Raw genomic sequence first — 17,414 nt, 5'->3', positions numbered from 1 at the left:
TACTTCAAATAGATGGACCATGTGAAGTGGTACTGTGGAGGATAAACCTTGAGAAACGCTGCTCTAGAACAGTGGTTCCCAACTTTTACCTGAAGATAAAGGAACTCGTAAGTGGTCAAGGGACCCATTAAGGGGTGTGGTGACTCAGCAGTGATGGTGGCAATGGCACTTCCAGGTTCACGCCAATGATGACTAAGTAACAAAAAAGGGGGTGTTGGACTTACACATATTCAAAGGGGCGTGAACCTGGGTTTTGCAGTATCTCCAGCCACTGCAGCAGACAGGTACATCCAAAAACCCCTTTTCTGGTGGCACGAACCCAGAAGTGCCATCATCACTGTTCTGCCTTCACCACCAAGTTGCCACTCCCCTTAAGGGGGAAAATGTTGTTTTCTACTGCACTGGGGATCCCCCAAGTTGGGAAATATTGCTCTAGAAGGTTCTAGCAACTCCAGACTACCCCGGAAACAATAACATTCGATGTAAAAGTCAAGTATTCTTATTTCTGTTACTACTTTGGGAGGCAAGCATCAAGACAGCAGAGGAGGAACATGACGGCTTACTTACATTAGTGAGCGGTGCGTGCGCAAACATGGAAAATCCTTCAAAGATGTATTCGTGGTCATCATACTCTACGACAGTTGGTCGGTCAGTCTATGGTAATAAAGAGTCAAAAGCAGGAGCATTACACCATGAGGTTTCATAAGTACACAAACGTCAGGCCAAATGGCTACTGCTACATCCTACAGTACTTACTAAGAAGTTTGTAGGAGGCGACACCGTAATGCGGTAGTGGTATAATCTTCCAGCGTTGTTGGTCATGGGCCGACAGGGTTTAATGGGCTTTAGGGAAAGAAAGAAAGAAATAGAATCAGGCAATTGGGCAAGGCTAAAGTCAACACAAGGAGGTAGAAAGAACTTCCATCTGCCCTAAAGAGCATCCTAAGAAAGTGATATAATTAAACATTGTTCAAGGGATTAAACTAAAGCCTGGTTCACACACGAAGCAGAAGGAAGCAGCAGAACCAACTGCACCACTTCAAACTAGATTGGAGAAAGTCTTTTTTGAGTGCTTCCCTGCATAAAGAATTCCTTGCAAGTAGAAAGTACAGCTACTGGGAAGTAATACTCCAAGGATGCAATCCTAACCTATTTTCCAGCACCGAGGTAAGGGCAATGAAACTCCAAGGTAAGGGAACAAACATTGCCTTACCTTGAGGAGGCCTTTGTGACTGTCCCCCAACTGCAGGATGGAACATATGCCCCACAGGCACAGCTATGCCAGTGCTGGAAAATTGGCTAGGACTGCACCCCAAGTCAGTTTGCTCTCTGCAGTGTTGTCTTTTTCCTGACACAAGGCATGAAAAAATCCTGTAATTGTATGCAGACTACAGTGAAACCATTGGTTCTGCTATTATAGAACTCTTCACCTCACTCTGGGGCATGTGTAGACTAGGCTGAGGTACTTGAAGGAGGAGGAGAGCCCAAATTGTTTTTTCCCCACCTGACTTTCAGATATGTTTGGGAAACTCTTGGGCAACCCTTGAACCCATCTTTGAGTAAAATCAATCAGCATTTCATGTATCTGTGTAGAGAAATTCCACACAGCTATGCGTTTCACTGTCTCTTTGGGAGAGAGAGAGAGAGAGAGAGAGCGCACAGAATACCACATTGGAAGTATCTTTGATTTTTCACATGGAAGAGAACCCTACAAATACCACCACTGTCTGCTGAGAAGTGCAATAAGGAGGGCATGGACGTGGGCCTGATTAGGTTTGCGCTATCACCTGATGGTCGAGCAGTCTGATCCAGTGCATACTCACATTGCAAACAGAATAGAGACCTGAGGCAAATGACCACAAAAGGCACTGAGCAGAGACAATATGAGGAAAAATGGAAAGAAGAGACAAAACAGCAGTAAAAATGTTGAGAAAGCAGGGGTTAAAGGAAGGGAACCTGGGGAGAAACACTTTGGGAATGTGCTAGGAAGAAGAAGTGAGGCAAGGGAACTGGGGAAGAATCAATACCTGATGGAAGGGAAAAAGGAAAACAATAAAAAGAGGCAATAGACACAAGTAGGAAGGAATAAACCAGCTGGGAACAGGAAATGGAAGCTGACACTCCCCCAGCAAAAACTCAGTTATGACTGCATTTCCATACACATTCCCAGCATTTGAAGGGCTTCTCATAAGCTGCTCGGTGGTATGGATATGGTCATACTGCATCTTTCCTCAATAGCATAGTCAGAAACAGGCACAGAAACTGTGGGAGAAGTGGAGATTCCAACACATTTGTTTTTGTCAGTACAAAACCAGGAGCATGGGTGTTGGCGATATTAGACTTCAAACAATCCTAAATAAAAGGTTTAACTTGTGTATGTAGTATTAGAAATTGCTGCTACTACAAGTGACAATATGTTGCCAGTTTGCTTTCCCATCAGAATTCCATAGGGAGTTGCACTTTGCCACTTTATCCACCACAACATTTTCTTCAATGTGGTACATCAGGAACATAAGCAGAGCCCATAACACGCAGCTCACTGCATTGCATGTTCGAGACAATTGCCAGTTCAGGTATTATGGACTAAGGAAAGGCCTAGCCTTTGTCTTGTCCATCTCCTTTGTTAAGTAATGCCTTGAAAAATCTTAATTTGTGTGTGTATTGACATTAACAGCAAAAGAGAGAAATTACTCCTAATGAACAGGCTCAAAACAACTTACATTTTGGACTCTTTTGAAATGTTCTGTTTGTCAGACAAAAAAGAATCTCCAAAGGCCAGAAGCCTTCTGTGTTAAAGGCACCCTTTATTTCAAACAGTTCAGACCTACAGAAGAAAACAGGTCACGCATCTGAACCTTGAAAACACGCTTCCTGTTTTCAGAACAAATACCTTAACAGAATCTAATGGAAATCTCTAAGGGTGCAATCCTAACCAACTTTCCAGCACCGAGGTAAGGGCAATGCAACTCCAAGGTAAAGGAACAAACAGCCCTTATCTTGATGATGCCTTGTGACTTTCCCCCAACTGCCAAATGCAGCAAATACCCACTGGCACAGCTATGCCAGTCCTGGAAGGTGTTGGTTAGGATTGCACCCTAAAATCTAATTTGGCAGACCTGCTCATAAGCGATGTTGATAAGTGGATTATTTGGAACTGTGATTCTAGGCAAACCAGTTACCTCTTCTCCGGGATAGATTCCATGCCTGATTCCTGTCCGTCTGGCTTTAGCACTGCATTTGCATAGAGGCCCATCATTCATCTGTCAAAAGTTAAAAAAAAAAAGTTAATGCTCCTAAAATCCTGTTAAAACACAAACTATAGAGCTCATTCCACATAAAGCACATGGACAGCAGTGCTTCACAGGACCGCACTACCTCAAATCGCAGGTGAAGGATTGTATGTCTGGATGATACCCATATAAAAAACATTCCATCCATGTGAAAAGTCAGCACTCCAGAAAGAATGGTTCGTGCCTAGCTATCACTCCAACTTGCTAGCTTTATACCTCTATGACTTTTTGACATGGAGTAGCATTCAAACATAGGATTCCCTCCCACACTCGAAGGAGCGGAGTCCAGTGAAAGTTATACCACGGGCTCTTAATAAAAGTTTCAATCAGCTTTAGACCACCCCTGAACACTTCCTTGACCCTCCTTCCCAATATACCTTCTTCCATGTTTAGGGCTGTTAACTCTGACTGAAGCTATTTCTGGAGATGTCCTTTCCAATATAATGTAGTGTCGGAAATTCCTGGAGGTATTTCTAAAATCTCCAGAACTGCTTTCAGTAGATGACTGAAGACTGGTGCTGATTCCTACAGACTTCAAGCCAATCCTGGATCCAGACTTCAAGCCAATCCAGTTTACTGAGAACATTACACTGTGATAATAATATGCAAAAACTTTCATTTCACTTCATTTTTTTTCTTTTTTAAAAAAGGGCAATAGGTTTTGCCCCCAAAAGTGAATTATTATTATTATTATTATTATTTTATTAATTTATACCCCGCCTTTTTGCCCAATGGGCACACAAGGCAGCTCACAACACTTTAAAATACAACATTAAAATTATGTTTTATTATTTATATAATTATTTATAGTTTTCCATCTTTTTGGACTGACATGCCACAAAAGCCTGGAATATCAGTACACACGTACTGATACACACAAGCAATCTCCTTTTTCATAACATTGCAAATACCATTTTGAGTCTGAGACTTCTTGAAGTAGTTAGGGAATTCATCCCGGAGATGAGAGAGCCAGTGACTCCCAGTACCAAGGAAATAGCTGCTAATTGAAATTGTTCTCAGGAGAGACACCTGAGAGAGGTTGTTTGCGGCCTTCAAGGCTGAACCATTAGCCAACTTAATTAGAAATTGACTACAGCTGTGATTTACCCTATGAAAGGGGGTGGGGAGTCTACTCTCAGACTGACAGCATTGTTCTTCTGGCACTTTTGGGGAGTTTTGTGCTCTGATTGGCCAGAATCTTCAAGAAGATGTCTTCTAAGTATAAAGATCTGGCTTGCAAAGGACCTTCTTTGTGATGACCTGGCTGATATGCTGATGGAAAAATATTTTGTTGCTCTGCACATGCTCAGAAACTTTGCTTCCAGGTGAGACTTGGGCAGCAATCCAACGCATACTTTCCTGAGATTAAACCCCATTGAATACAATGGGACTTACTTGTGAGTTGATAAGTATAGGTTATGATCTAACAGCGCAATCCTAACCCCGCCAGGGAGCTGGTACAAGTCTCTTGCGCTGGCTCCCAGCCATCACGAACGTGTCGTAAAGCACATTCGCGACAACTTGGGAGTAGGATAGGCCAGCACACGTACGTTCACTGGCCTTTCAGAGCCAGCCCCATGCCCAGAGGAGGTAGGGTTGTGCTGGTCTGGGGAGATTAGCACAGGGGGTGGGAAAGGGTGCAGGGAGGGAGGTACAGAGGCAAAGAGGAGGCATTTCAGGATGGGGAGAGGCGGCCTGGGGGTTGGATTGGGCTCAGGAGGGGGGTGGAGCTGGCAGCACAGGCCAGATCTCAACCTCAGTCCCTGGCCTAAGCAGTATTATTTAGGCTGTTCTGATTTGCACCCGTGCCAGAGAGGGCTGCCTGTGGCATTGCGTGTGGTAAGGGTTGTAAAATCCCCTTATTCCGAGCTGCACTCTGGGCCAACACCAAACCTGCACTGGATACAGCGCAGGTCAGTCAGCCTGCCTGTTCCAGTGCAGGTTAGAACCGTGCTCTAAGTCTTGTATTCTAGGAGTGTAGCTTTTGTTATTTTTTGCCTATTTCTGTATAATCCCCAACAGTATTCCAGAGATTTGAAGTGCCTCTACATTTCTTTTATCCTTAAATAAATCTTTAAACTTTCAGCAGTGTGAGGTTTTTGACTGAGGCAACCTGGCTCAACTAAATCTAGCAGCTGGGGGAATGGTCTAGTAGGTAGAGGATCTGGGAGGCAGATGGATGCAGGGCTAACCCTGCCCGTTCTCCACTCTGCCACTCAAAGCAGCCACCTCAGGGATAGGCTTCCCGTGTTTACCCAGCCACCCACGTCCATTGCTCTGTGTACTTTGCTCTTAAACAAAATTCCTTGCAAAGTTATTCCAAATTCTATTCATTATCAAAATCAGTGTAGTAAGGTAAACATGGCCACCTTAAGTCTTTCAATGGAACATTTTCACTTCAACAGGCTCAGAGTTGCAGTGATTAAGCACAAGGAGAATCCAGCCAATAAACAAGACCTGCTCATCTAAAGCTCCATGAAGCTGAAACCAACCAGCCACTTGCAGCGCACACTCAAATCGACATATCTCCCGTTTTTGTTGCCTGTCAGGGAATGCAAGGATAAGGGGTTCAAGAGGATCCTGGCAGACAAAAATACACGTAAGGAGGATTCCATTCAGTTTGGCAGGTCAGAAGTTGTACTGGCCTGATGTAAGTATTTTGGCTCGCTTTTTGTAGGCCATACCTGTCCAGGGTCATTGTACCAAAGCTCCTCATGCAGACGGTCTGGGTGAGCCTTCTTGCGCTTAATTTCAGCAATGACATCAAAAACCTCAGAGTCCGAACTGCTAGAACAGCTGTCTTCCTCCGAGTCACACTCAGAGTCACTGGAACTCCCTGTATTGTGGGAATGCCAACAAAGCATCACATTAAGGCAACTCCCATTCATGCTTTCCACATAAAGCTGTACACTGGAAAGGCACAGAACCTACTATGTTTTCATATGGAAGGAGTACAAAGAAATGGAGGCCCCAATCGTGGCCACGTACTATCTGCATTGCTACCAGAGCTTTGGATGGCAACCACATTTCAACAGGAGCTGTACTAAAGGGCGAGGAAGATTAACTCTGCCCACTGGCTCACTCCCACATATGCTGAGAGCCAGGCTTGGAGCTCTTCACCCTGGAGTGCTCCACGCACGCACTGGTGATTATCACGAGCCGTACTATCTTGTATTGTTTTAAAATCTTGCTCTGAATTATGCTTTAAATCGTTTAAGCCTCTTTGCGAGATTTACTGGGAAGCAGTAATAGGTTTCATTCATAAATAAAACAACCCCCTCTTCATTGTGAAGAATAACAGAGGCTGTGGCACAGCCTTTCCTTCAGGCCTCTTGCAATCTGAGGCATGTGCAAAAGCTGCGGCAGAGGTCCACAAGAGAAGGACTCTGCCCAAGCTTCTCTTGCCATTCATGTTGCAAGAGAGAGGGCTAAAGCGGACACTTGCAGCCAGACAGCCCCCTCTGCCTGTATTTTACAGTCCCCACCCTGTATTTTTCTCCTGACATGGACTGACATAGGAGGCTGATCAAATAAAAGCCAGTTCTTGACCAAGACAAAGTTTGGAAGGCCTCATTGCCCCTGATGCAAATACAACTGGACCTTGGTAGCAGCAGGGCATCTATTCCTGGACTTCCTGCGGATACCAAAATCTGTGGCTAAACAAATCATGGGTCCGTTCCATAGGATCTCTAGAGTGACCAGAGATGTTCTCCAGTCACCATCTGAAGGTGTTTTGTGGGCCTAAGAGGAGGTGCTAGAAAGGCACTTTTTGTTTCTACAAAAACCGTAAATACCTTTCTCCCACCTCCAGAGGCCTTTCAGAGGCCCACAGAGGCTGTGTGCGGCTTCTGTGGGCCTCAAAAAGGCTCCTGGACGCAACTGGAGAACATCTCGGGTTGCGTCCGGCTGTTCAGGTCCGGCCTCCACTGTGGATTTGTAATCTGCAATTAGTTAAAACCACAGATCCAGAATCCATGGAAATTGAGGCAGGACTTGTAGCAGGTTTTGCTTTCTATTTGAAACCTAATCAAACATACATGGCCCCTTGATTGACTTGCTGAATGAATAGGTACCTAAGCACCAATCCTGGAACTGTGCCCAGGAGTGTCTTAAACCTATCAAGGTGCATCTGCTGCAGAGCTACTGCTCTTTTGCTGATGTGACCCACATCCTAATCTTGCCCAGCAGCTCTCTTGTTAAAGTCAGGAAACCCATGGGATGATAGAGTTGGAAAGGGACTTCAAGGCCATCTACTTCAAGCTTTTGCTCGAAGCCAGAAAATCCTGTCTAGAACATTCACAAAAGGTCCTGTCCAACCACTGTTGGAGACCTCCACTAAGAGAGAACTTGCCTCTTCTCTTGGTAATCGGTTCCATTTTCAAACCACTTTTACTATTAAGGAATTTTTGCTGTTACTAAACCCAAATATCCCCTCCTATACTGTAATCCCATTAGATCTAGTCCTGCACTCTAGGGTAGCTAAGAACACATCTTTGTCCTCTTCCGTGCGACAGCCTTTTAGGTATTGGAAGAGCGCTATCATGTCCATCTCTGCCTTCTCTTCTCATGCCCACCTCAATTAAGCTCTTTTATTTTGGCCAGAGCCATCACAAGCATTCTGGGCTACTCAGTCCAGGAATCATTTCTGTCTTATTTTATTATGGCATATATAATGAGTTACCCCAATCCCCCAGTCTTAGTATTCCACTCCTGCTCACACTTGGACCAGACCACTCTGTTGAGTTCTAAGGCAAACACAAAGCATCCCACAGCTCTAACTACCCTGTATGCTTTCTCCTTATTTGGTCACCTCCTTCAGAATGATCTCACTTGTTTGTTCAGATGGAAGTCCAGATGTTCCTTTTAGACCTATTCTCTGTTTATAGCCAAGATCCCCTGAATCTCCAGCCACATGGAACCCCAACTCAACAGCTTAAGGACAGGCATACTTTGCCTCTGGCCCCATCTTTTAAACTAGTTTCTCCATCTTTTCCCCTGCCCCTTGTTTAGTTTATTTTTTAACAAGTTTGGATGGAAGCGCAGAGATCTGCCTCTAGGCTCCCTTGGACCTGGGCCTCTTAACCGATCCACCAAGGACACCGAGATCCTTTCCAGATCCTTTTCATTTCATTTTTGGTTTGACTCCTACAACGGTTTGTTTTTAACATATGACTGTATTCCAGTGTCACTGAGAGACCTGAAGTTCTGGTTAAGAGTTGCCAAACAGCAGACAGTAAACTTCTCTACAGCATGCTTGGGATGCCAGCTGCTCATCCCTGAACCAACCCTCTCTTTTCTGGCTCTTCCCTCTTGATTTTAGCACGCCAAGTTATAGCTATGTTTTTGCATCTCAGTTACTTTAACTATTCTTCACCTATCATAGGTTTCCTTTATTCTTGGCTGCTCTACAGCCTATTTATAAACCTTCTTGGAAATACCAGGAAACTCTGACTACTTGCTGGCTCAGGAAGAGAGTATCCCCTCACCAATTTCCCCAGGCACTGTGCTTCACCTTCCTCTAGTTTTCAGAGCAGCACCAATGATTAGTCAATTTCTGAAATTTCTACTGTGTTGCTTTATGGGCTTTTATCCCTTCCTGATTACCATAGATGATATAGATATAAATATAAGTAATACTTTATTACTACAATAGAAGAATTTTATTGATAAATAAATAAGGCAGCCTGAGCTCTTCAAAAACCTTGCATGCATTTTCTGTTATACTTTAGCACTGCTGACATGTCAGACAGAAGGGGCTTCCAGTTGCCCATCCCCACTCTAAAGGGACAATGATTTGTTTATGGGAAGTGAAGTTTTTGTCAATGTGATACTTACCTACATCTTCATCTAGTTTGGTCTTTGGTGGTTCCCATGGTGGCCTGGCTGCTTTGGCCTTTGCTTGACGTTTTCCTAACTCTTCTTCAAATTTTTCATATAAATCTCTGAGTCGGCTTGTTCCCACTACAGTCGAATCTCCCTTGTAATTACAACCAGCAGAAAACAGAAAGTTAAGAAAATTCTAAAAACATCTACACAAATGTCTTCATCTCTGCCCACACACCCAAATATAACCTATCACCAATGATAGCTACAGGCAGCCATTTAAGAAAGTGGTGACTTACTGAGGAGCATGTGGTCATTTCTAACTTCCATCAACATAGTGAGAATAATTTTAATCCAACCTCAGTTATCAAGTAGAAATGTGGGGCGGCACAGCTGAGAAAATGTTAAACTGAGAAAATGTTTACAATGCCAAAACAAAAGGTATATAGAAAATTGCGTGCAGTGTGAAATTAGATCCCTGCATTGTACCATAAGACAGATCTATTTCACAGGATGCACACACATGTACAGGTGTATACAGTAAGTGTACACATGGGTTTGATCACCACACACAGTGATTAATACATAGGGTTGCAGGTTATTTCCTACATGGAAATGCTTTCCATGTCAAAAGCATACAATGTGTAAAGCATCCTTAAGACATAATCCTACACACTTCAACACAGGAGTACATCCCACTGAGTTCCATTACCCCTAGAAAAGATCTTGAATAGTTCCTTCTGATCCTATGACACACACACACTCCACAAAAGGGTAAAAAATTCACCAAGAGGTAATAAACTGATTTTTTTCTGTAAACCACCCTGTGAACTTTTCTGTTGAAAGGCAGTATATAAACACGGTTGTTGACAACGACGATGATGTTCCTGCATATAGGCTGAACCCCTCTCTGATGTGCTAGCTTCCTAAGTAAAAGGTTTTTTTAGACAAGAGATTGTCAAGAACCATAAAAAAATTACTCAACATTTTTAATTTTTAATTTTCTAATTTTTACAAGCAGAATAAACAGCGGGATTAAAAAGTAACTCTTTTTAAAATTAAATCAGCTTTTTTCAGCTATACTTTAATTTGAAAAACAATCTTTTTTGGATGACATAAATTTGTTCAAATGAAATACAAGTATGTCAAAGCCTAGATACATAACCTCTTAAAACTCAATCCAAAACACCATCAAACACGCTGTCTTAAAGCTTGTGTGTTTTTTTTCCTATGCAAAAAACCAAACCAGGGACAAAAGCATGGGAGTTCAGAAATCAAACTTTGTAAACATGACACAAGAGGTACTTATTGTATCTGTTATCGTGCAAGTCAAATAGACTCTGTCAACCAAACAGCATAAACACCTTGCTGTCCATGTTATGGACAAACACTATTATGCCTAGGAACTAACTGCTCTTGCTCACAATCAGTTTGTAAGCACAATCTGTTTCATGTTTATGTGGAAGAAAATCACAACAGTGGCTCAGTCCCAGGAAAATGTGCACAGGGCTGTAGCCTCAACTGTTAAGCAAGCAAACCTGCTTACAGTCTGTGGCTTCCTGGTGCTGCAGGCTATAGCAGCACTAAAATGGGTCTGCCCCAAGTAAAGCCCCAGCCCCTGCAATGGGGCCACTTGAGTCTGTGCCAGCTAAATTGCTGGTACAGACTTGAGAAGCCCAACATGAAGAATAGCATCCATGTTAGGAGGCCTCCTCCGCCGGTCCTACCCCCGCCTGGGCCTATCCTTTCCCTGTTCTGATCGCCCCTGCCCCAGAACTCCTCCCCCAACCTGCCATCCTCCCCAATCTCCCACACAACACACACACACACACACACAAATACAAATTATGTAACTCAAAAGGCACATGGGTTGCACAGCCAGAGGTTTGGGATTACACACCTGATACACCATTGCAAATAATATGATAGAATTGTTAGACCAAAACATCAGATGTATGCTTGTTCAGGAAATATATTAAATTAATAAACTGAAAATCTGATATAAAATAATTGACTTTATTGGCCTTTTCTTGGTGACTGGTGGCCTTAAATAATGGTTTGAAATTAATTCACTCTTTAAAAAAGTTCAAACATGGCACCTCTTATCTGCAGTCTGAGCAGCTGAAAGACCACAACATATGTTATTTCTGCATCTTGGGATCAACCCTAAATCAGGTCACAAAAGGAAACACCAATACGCTGGTCACCAAAGTTACACAAGATACATACCACTTGATCCATTGGATCGCTTGAATAGTAGCTTTCAGAATGGGTGCAACGAACCCATACAGGCTTCAGCAGGTCCTCGTCATCTTCCTCATTCTTTTCAACGACAGCCTCCTCTGGTTCTTTGTCTTTGATGGACGTATAACTCTTCTCTCTACTGGTGTTTTCTGACCACCGTTCCCTGTCCTCTTCCCACCGAGGCCTCTTATGGTCTTGGCTAGGGGATCGGCTGCATAAAAAAATGAAAGGGATTAACAGTCTAGCATCTGTGGCAGAAGTGACCCCAATACACATACATTACTCAACAGGTTGATTCACACATTTATGCAGAATGCTTGGCCTTTTCTACACCTGACAGATACTACAGCTAAATATGTGAACTACCTACTTTGAAAACTACAGTGTTTGAGGAATATGGAAGATCTTTGTGAAGTTTGAGCCACAATAGTTCATTCACACATGAAAGTTATCACTTAAATGTTGTCTTTACCGAGTGACATCAATTCATGCATAGCCTTCCCAGGTGTTCAACAAGTCAATTTTAAGATAAAAAATTAAAGAAAAGAATCCAAAACAGCGAAGTTCCTTTGTTATACATTTAGGTTAATGAGACCATTTTCTTGACTGAACATTAGAAACTACAAGGTATCAGGCTATTCAAAGACTGCTTTTTTTAAAAAAAAAAAAGTGGTTGCCTGAAATGTGATGATCTAAAATAGCCATTTTCAACCACTGTGTCATGGCACACTGGTGTGCTGCGAATGTTCCCTAGGTGTGCCACAGGAATTTGGGAGAGGGTCATTTATTAATAGGGCCATTGGGGTGCGTGAGCCCCCCATTGACAGCACAGTGTGACTTCTCAGTGGTCAAAATACTGGTGGAGTGCCTTGACTATTTTAGTGTCTTGCCAAGTATGCCATGAGATGAAAAAGGTTGAAAATCACTGATCTAAAATAATCAAGTGTGAACCAACTCATATTTACAGTCACCCAGGTTGTATTTCTTTACCACTATGCAAAAGACTCTTTGGAACAAGCATTTGTAATATGAAAAAAAAGAAGCAGAAATTGTGGGGGAATTTTGATGAATTTGGCTACTCTAAGTCTGGAAACTGAGTAGTCACAAACCTGACAAAGTCATAACTGACATTAATACCTTTCGATGATGCCATTTTTCAGGTTAAGAGGCACTACATTAGTGAGACAGTAGCTTAGTCTTATTATATATAGTTCAAAACCAAAAATGCCAGTCAAAATACTTCATCTTACCTTCCGGTTCTCTTGTGATCTTTTCTATAGGATCTCTCTGAGGATATCGATCGCCGGCTGTCACGGTGTCTGTGTCTGTCTCTTTGACGTTCCCTTTAAGAGTTTAAATTTTAAAAGATGAAATTCACCACTCTTAGTTTTGTCCATCTGAGGTGAGAACCTATATTTAATCAACTGCCCACCTATGTTTCTAAACTCTAGAGCAGGGGTGTCCAAACATTTTGGCAGGAGGGCCACATCATCTCTCTGACACTGTGTCAGGGGCCGGGGGGGGGGGAAGAATTAATTTACATTTCAAATTTGAGTATTTTTACATAAATGAATTTTTTAGAGATGGAACTTATACAAATGAATGAAGGTCTTGCAGTAGCTCAAGACCTATAAAGGCCTTGCACAAAGCAAGGCTAGGCTTTCCTTCTCTCCAACTGCTGCATCACAGATATGAAACGGCAAGTAGTGGAGGGAGCCCTTGTCCCACAGCTCAGGTGAGAGGTCATCGGGCCAGCAAGGGCTCCAGCAAGTCAGAGAGCCAGAGGCTCATTGGCAACTGGGGGCTCCCCGAGGGCCTGATTGGGAGCCCCTGAGGGCCGCAATGGCCCCCGGGCCAGGGTTTGGACACTCCTGCTCTAGAGAATATGAGGCAGAAGGCCACAGCTTTCTCACTAACCTGAAATGTCAAAATCCACAGCTGGCATACATAAGCATCTGGAAAGGCTCTATTGTGCTTCCTTTCTTTTTTTTAAAGCCCCTCATTGCAAGGCACAAGATGTTCTGAATCAGTGACTCCAGTCTAAGAACCAAGGTGCTCTGTGTGTGTGCTGCTATGACAGCTTACTTGAGGAGGAAATTCAAAGTCTACGCTGCTGCACTGTAGCGCCACCACTGCAGGTGGCCAGAAAGCAATACTGCAGCTACCAATCCAAGAGGGATTATCTGCTCCAGTAAAGCTATGGACAGAATATCAGCAATTCGCTACTCAGACCGAGCTGCTCATGGACTGTCTACTTCTTCAGAATTGCTTGGCTGCCCGCTTCCCCCACACTACCAGGTTCTGACACCCACCAGTTCCAATCAGTGCTCAACTAGTCCAATTATCTAATTCTAAAAGAAAATGCAGTAGTAATCTGGCTGTTTTTTCTACAAAAATAAAAAATCTGGAGTACCAGTGAGTTCATAAAACACAAGAAAAGAGGAGCACACACATTACACAACCTGTTGAGATCTCTTCCTCTTCTGGATTCATAGCATTTTCTTCTCAAATAATTCCAACCATTTATCTTGAACTCAATCAGAGCAAGTACCAAGTGATTCCTACCACATTTCCTATACTATGCTGTAAGCCAGGCGACTTCATAATTGCATTTACATGCATTTAATAGTGTTTAGACTGTATTTCACTGCAGAAGATAGAACTTGAATGGATGCTTGCTGCAAATATACAAGATGAACTATTTATTCCCAAGAACGCTAAATGTCTAGCTAGTTGTGTTAAATGCAAGACACGGGCAGCCAAATCCTGAGCTGCCCAGGGCACGCAGCTTCGGTGGCGCCAAACACAGCTGCCGCCAGATCTTGCGCACCTTGGGCTACCGCGAGCAGCACCTCGGAAGAAGGAGACTTTTGTCCCCTTCTCCCACGTAAGGGAGGTAGCCCCACAATGGGGCTACTACTCAAGTTACTGCTGACCAAAAGGTTGACTGTAGGGTAAAGGCGTTCGTGTAGGGCGCCAAGCCCCACACAAACACGCAAGATCCAATGGAGCAGAGCTCCACCAGCCCCCCCTCCCCAGCATGCCTCCCACTTGCCCTCTCCCCACCTCCCACCTCCTCATCACGCCTCCTCCCCACCCTCCTCCCCAGAACGCCTCCTCCCCGCTCACCGTGCTGCGGCTCAGTGGTCCATGTGACTGCCGAGCAGTGGAGGATGGGTGCCCACCCAACGCTAGGCCAGCACTGGGCTAGCATGGGTACTGGCCTGGCGGTAAGCCTCGCAAACGTGACTTACAGCACGTTTGCAACACTGCGCACCAACGGGAAGCTGACGCACCAAGATCAGGATTGTACTCTAACTTCCTTCTACTAACCAACACCCAAAACCATGATCATGAAATGATTTAAAAGAAAGAAGATATTCTCAAGGCATCAATTTTCAGACCAGATAACAGATCACACGAGCTAAGTTGATTGCATGTCATCGAGCACCAGGTTGCTTGCATGCCATTGGGCAAGACTTCTCTCCATGAAAATATCTGGGCAATCCCACACAACAAACACCAGCATAGTGTAGGTGGCAAAAGTCTAGACTCTAACAAGGAAGATCTGAGGTTACAAATCTTTGCTAGGTCACAAAAAAAACAGTACAGTGTTACCTACTTCACTGTGTTCACGTGACAAATAACAGGGTAATCCCATGCATGTCACCCCTGGGTCACCTGGAGCACAGGTGAGATCAACAATGATATAGTCATACCAATTTACCTGTACCATTCATAACTTCTGTGGCGGGGTGGCGTTCTTCCTCTGACATAATCCGACCTGTGCCGACTACTTTCTTGGCGCCTTCTGTCTGGACTCCTCCCTCGATCCCGCCGATCTCCATGATTGGTGGACCGATGCCGATCTCCATGCCCATGACAATGGTCCCGGTGGCGATGCTCATCATAGTGTTTACTCCTCTCCGGAGACCTTCGTTCACCCTGGGACTTTTCTACCGAATACTGATTTGCGTGCCGGAAATTACTGCCGCTGTTGTTACTGCTGTTAGTGTTACCGCTGGTGCTCTGGTAAGAGTTTGCATTGTGCTGGTAACTATTAAAATTAGGAGGGGGGAAGGTCTGCTGGGAATAGGCTGGGGAGTACACAGGCTGATAATTAACTTGCTGAGGCATGACTGGGGGCATCAGAGGATGTGGTATGGATGGAGGTGGCATCATATAGGGAAACGTGTTTTGCCCAGTTGCATTTGCAGGAACTGGTGGGTTACCAGGATTGGGGACAGGTGGTGGAGTTGGAGGAAAGCAGGGAGGAAGTGGGAAAGTCTGCCTCACTTGGTGGCCTGCAAAAGGGGGCCTCAGAGGACATTGACTAATGGCACTCTGTGGTGAGGGGGGGATTGGTGGTGGATATGGGACAAAATCAGGCCTTGGAGGTACATAACTTGGAGCTGGAGGGTTAGAGTAGGTCGATGAGGTTGTAGCCTGTTGGTCATACTGATACTGCACTGAAGGCTGCTGAGGATGTAGCTGTCTCAAGTTCTGGGGGCGAAAGGTTTGTGGCGAAGTCCGGACTGCAGTTCCTCCTCGGCCCCGAGGGCACCCTCGTCCAGAATGGAAAGACATCATACATCTGTGGGGGGGAAAAATGCAGTAGGCCAGAAATGTATTGGGAAATACTCCCTGGTCACATCCTGGATACACCTTTCATTTCAGACAATTACAGACAAGTGCTGCCCACTCTTTTGAACAGTTGCCTCAAAGCCAATTCACTGATTAGTGACTGATGGGCGTCAGTGGGAAAACAGTCCAGAGGTAAAGGGGTAAACACACTGCACCTCCATCAAGTGCTCAACTGTAGCTCTAAAGTCAATTCTGCAGTTGTTTTGACTACAACAAAGTGAGCTACTTGGAGTCAGAGTCTACCAATACTTATTCAAAACTGTGCCCCATGGATTCAATTGGACCCATTCCCAAGTAAGTGCCCACAAGACCACAACCGTTAGAGTTAACAGAACTTCTATACTTATGGGGTTATATACTAATGCTATGCACATTTAAGGCTATGATCCTATGCACAGTTAATGGCAGTAAGGCTCACTGAATGCAGTGGGACTTCTGAGTAAGAAAGCATAAGAACATCAGAAGAGCCTTGCTGGATCAGGCCAAAGGCCCATCTAGTCCCTGTATCTCACAGTGCCTCAGGGAGCACACAAGACAACAAGAGCCCTGCATCCTGGATCTCTTGCACCCAGCATTCTGAAGTATTATTATTATTATTAACAGTATTTATATACCGCTTTTCAACTAAAAGTTCACAAAGCGGTTTACAGAGAAAAATCAAACAACTAGTGGCTCCCTGTCCCAAAAGGGCTCACAATCTAAAAAGATGCAAAAGAACACCAGCAGACAGTCACTAGAAAAGACACTGCTGGGGTGGGGTGGGCTAATTACTCTCCCCCTGCTAAAAAAAGAGGAGCACCCACTTGAAAAAGTGCCTCTTACCCAGTTAGCAGGGGTTAGCAGGTAGCCTACTTCTAAAATCAAGAGGCTGCACGTTGCTGTCATGGCTTGTAACCTGTGATGGAGTTTTCGTCCAGAAATCTGTCCAATTCCCTTTTAAAGGCATCTAGGCAAGAAGCCACCACCACAGCCTGTGGCAAGGAGTTCCACAGACTAATCACAAGCTGGGATAAGAAATGTTTTCTTTTTGTCTGCTCCAACTCTCCCAACAGATTTTGGGCTATAAACGAGTTGCCAGATCTCCACTCGAACCTTAAAGCATACGGGGGAAGAGACAGGAACGAGAGTGGCCAGAGTTGGAAAGGCTAGTCGCAAGCTATAGCGGAGAGGAACATCTCGGGGAATGCAGAGATCGCTTCCCTCCGCATGCCCAAGAGGAGCCTTTCCTCCCTTTCTCCAGCCAATGCAACCACGCATATCCGCGACACCCCACCGGAGGGGCTGCAGTTTGGATCTTACCTGGAAAGACTCTCTCCAGTCCTCCCCACAATCGAGACACCGGCGGTGCAGTTCAGATCTAATGTGCAGGAGCACCGGAAGAGAACAGCGGGAAGGAGGAGCATGCGACACAAC

At 44.5% G+C, this 17,414-nt stretch overlaps 1 protein-coding gene across 2 annotated transcripts in view; it reads right to left on the bottom strand.

The window, feature by feature from the left end:
• The window catches only part of DROSHA (drosha ribonuclease III), a 94,766-nt gene extending 77,401 nt beyond the window's left edge, over positions 1–17,365 (bottom strand). Inside the window, exons 1-9 of one of the 2 annotated variants that reach the window (XM_066624280.1) lie at positions 17,301–17,365; positions 15,085–15,951; positions 12,608–12,700; positions 11,343–11,568; positions 9,126–9,267; positions 5,975–6,126; positions 3,180–3,260; positions 757–843; positions 568–654 (exon numbers count right to left, since the gene is read on the bottom strand). In XM_066624280.1, the coding sequence (XP_066480377.1) occupies positions 568–654; positions 757–843; positions 3,180–3,260; positions 5,975–6,126; positions 9,126–9,267; positions 11,343–11,568; positions 12,608–12,700; positions 15,085–15,947 (1,731 nt within the window). In that variant the 5' untranslated portion in view covers positions 15,948–15,951; positions 17,301–17,365. The remainder of the gene's footprint in view (positions 1–567; positions 655–756; positions 844–3,179; positions 3,261–5,974; positions 6,127–9,125; positions 9,268–11,342; positions 11,569–12,607; positions 12,701–15,084; positions 15,952–17,300) is intronic. The other variant, XM_066624282.1, reaches the window with a different exon arrangement.
• Positions 17,366–17,414: the final 49 nt, after the last annotated feature.

Source organism: Tiliqua scincoides, chromosome 4, assembly GCF_035046505.1.
Source record: "Tiliqua scincoides isolate rTilSci1 chromosome 4, rTilSci1.hap2, whole genome shotgun sequence".
In the NCBI taxonomy this organism is placed as follows: domain Eukaryota; kingdom Metazoa; phylum Chordata; class Lepidosauria; order Squamata; family Scincidae; genus Tiliqua; species Tiliqua scincoides.
The sequence above is the reverse complement of the archived record's forward strand: the minus strand, read 5'-3'. Positions and strand labels throughout refer to the sequence as shown.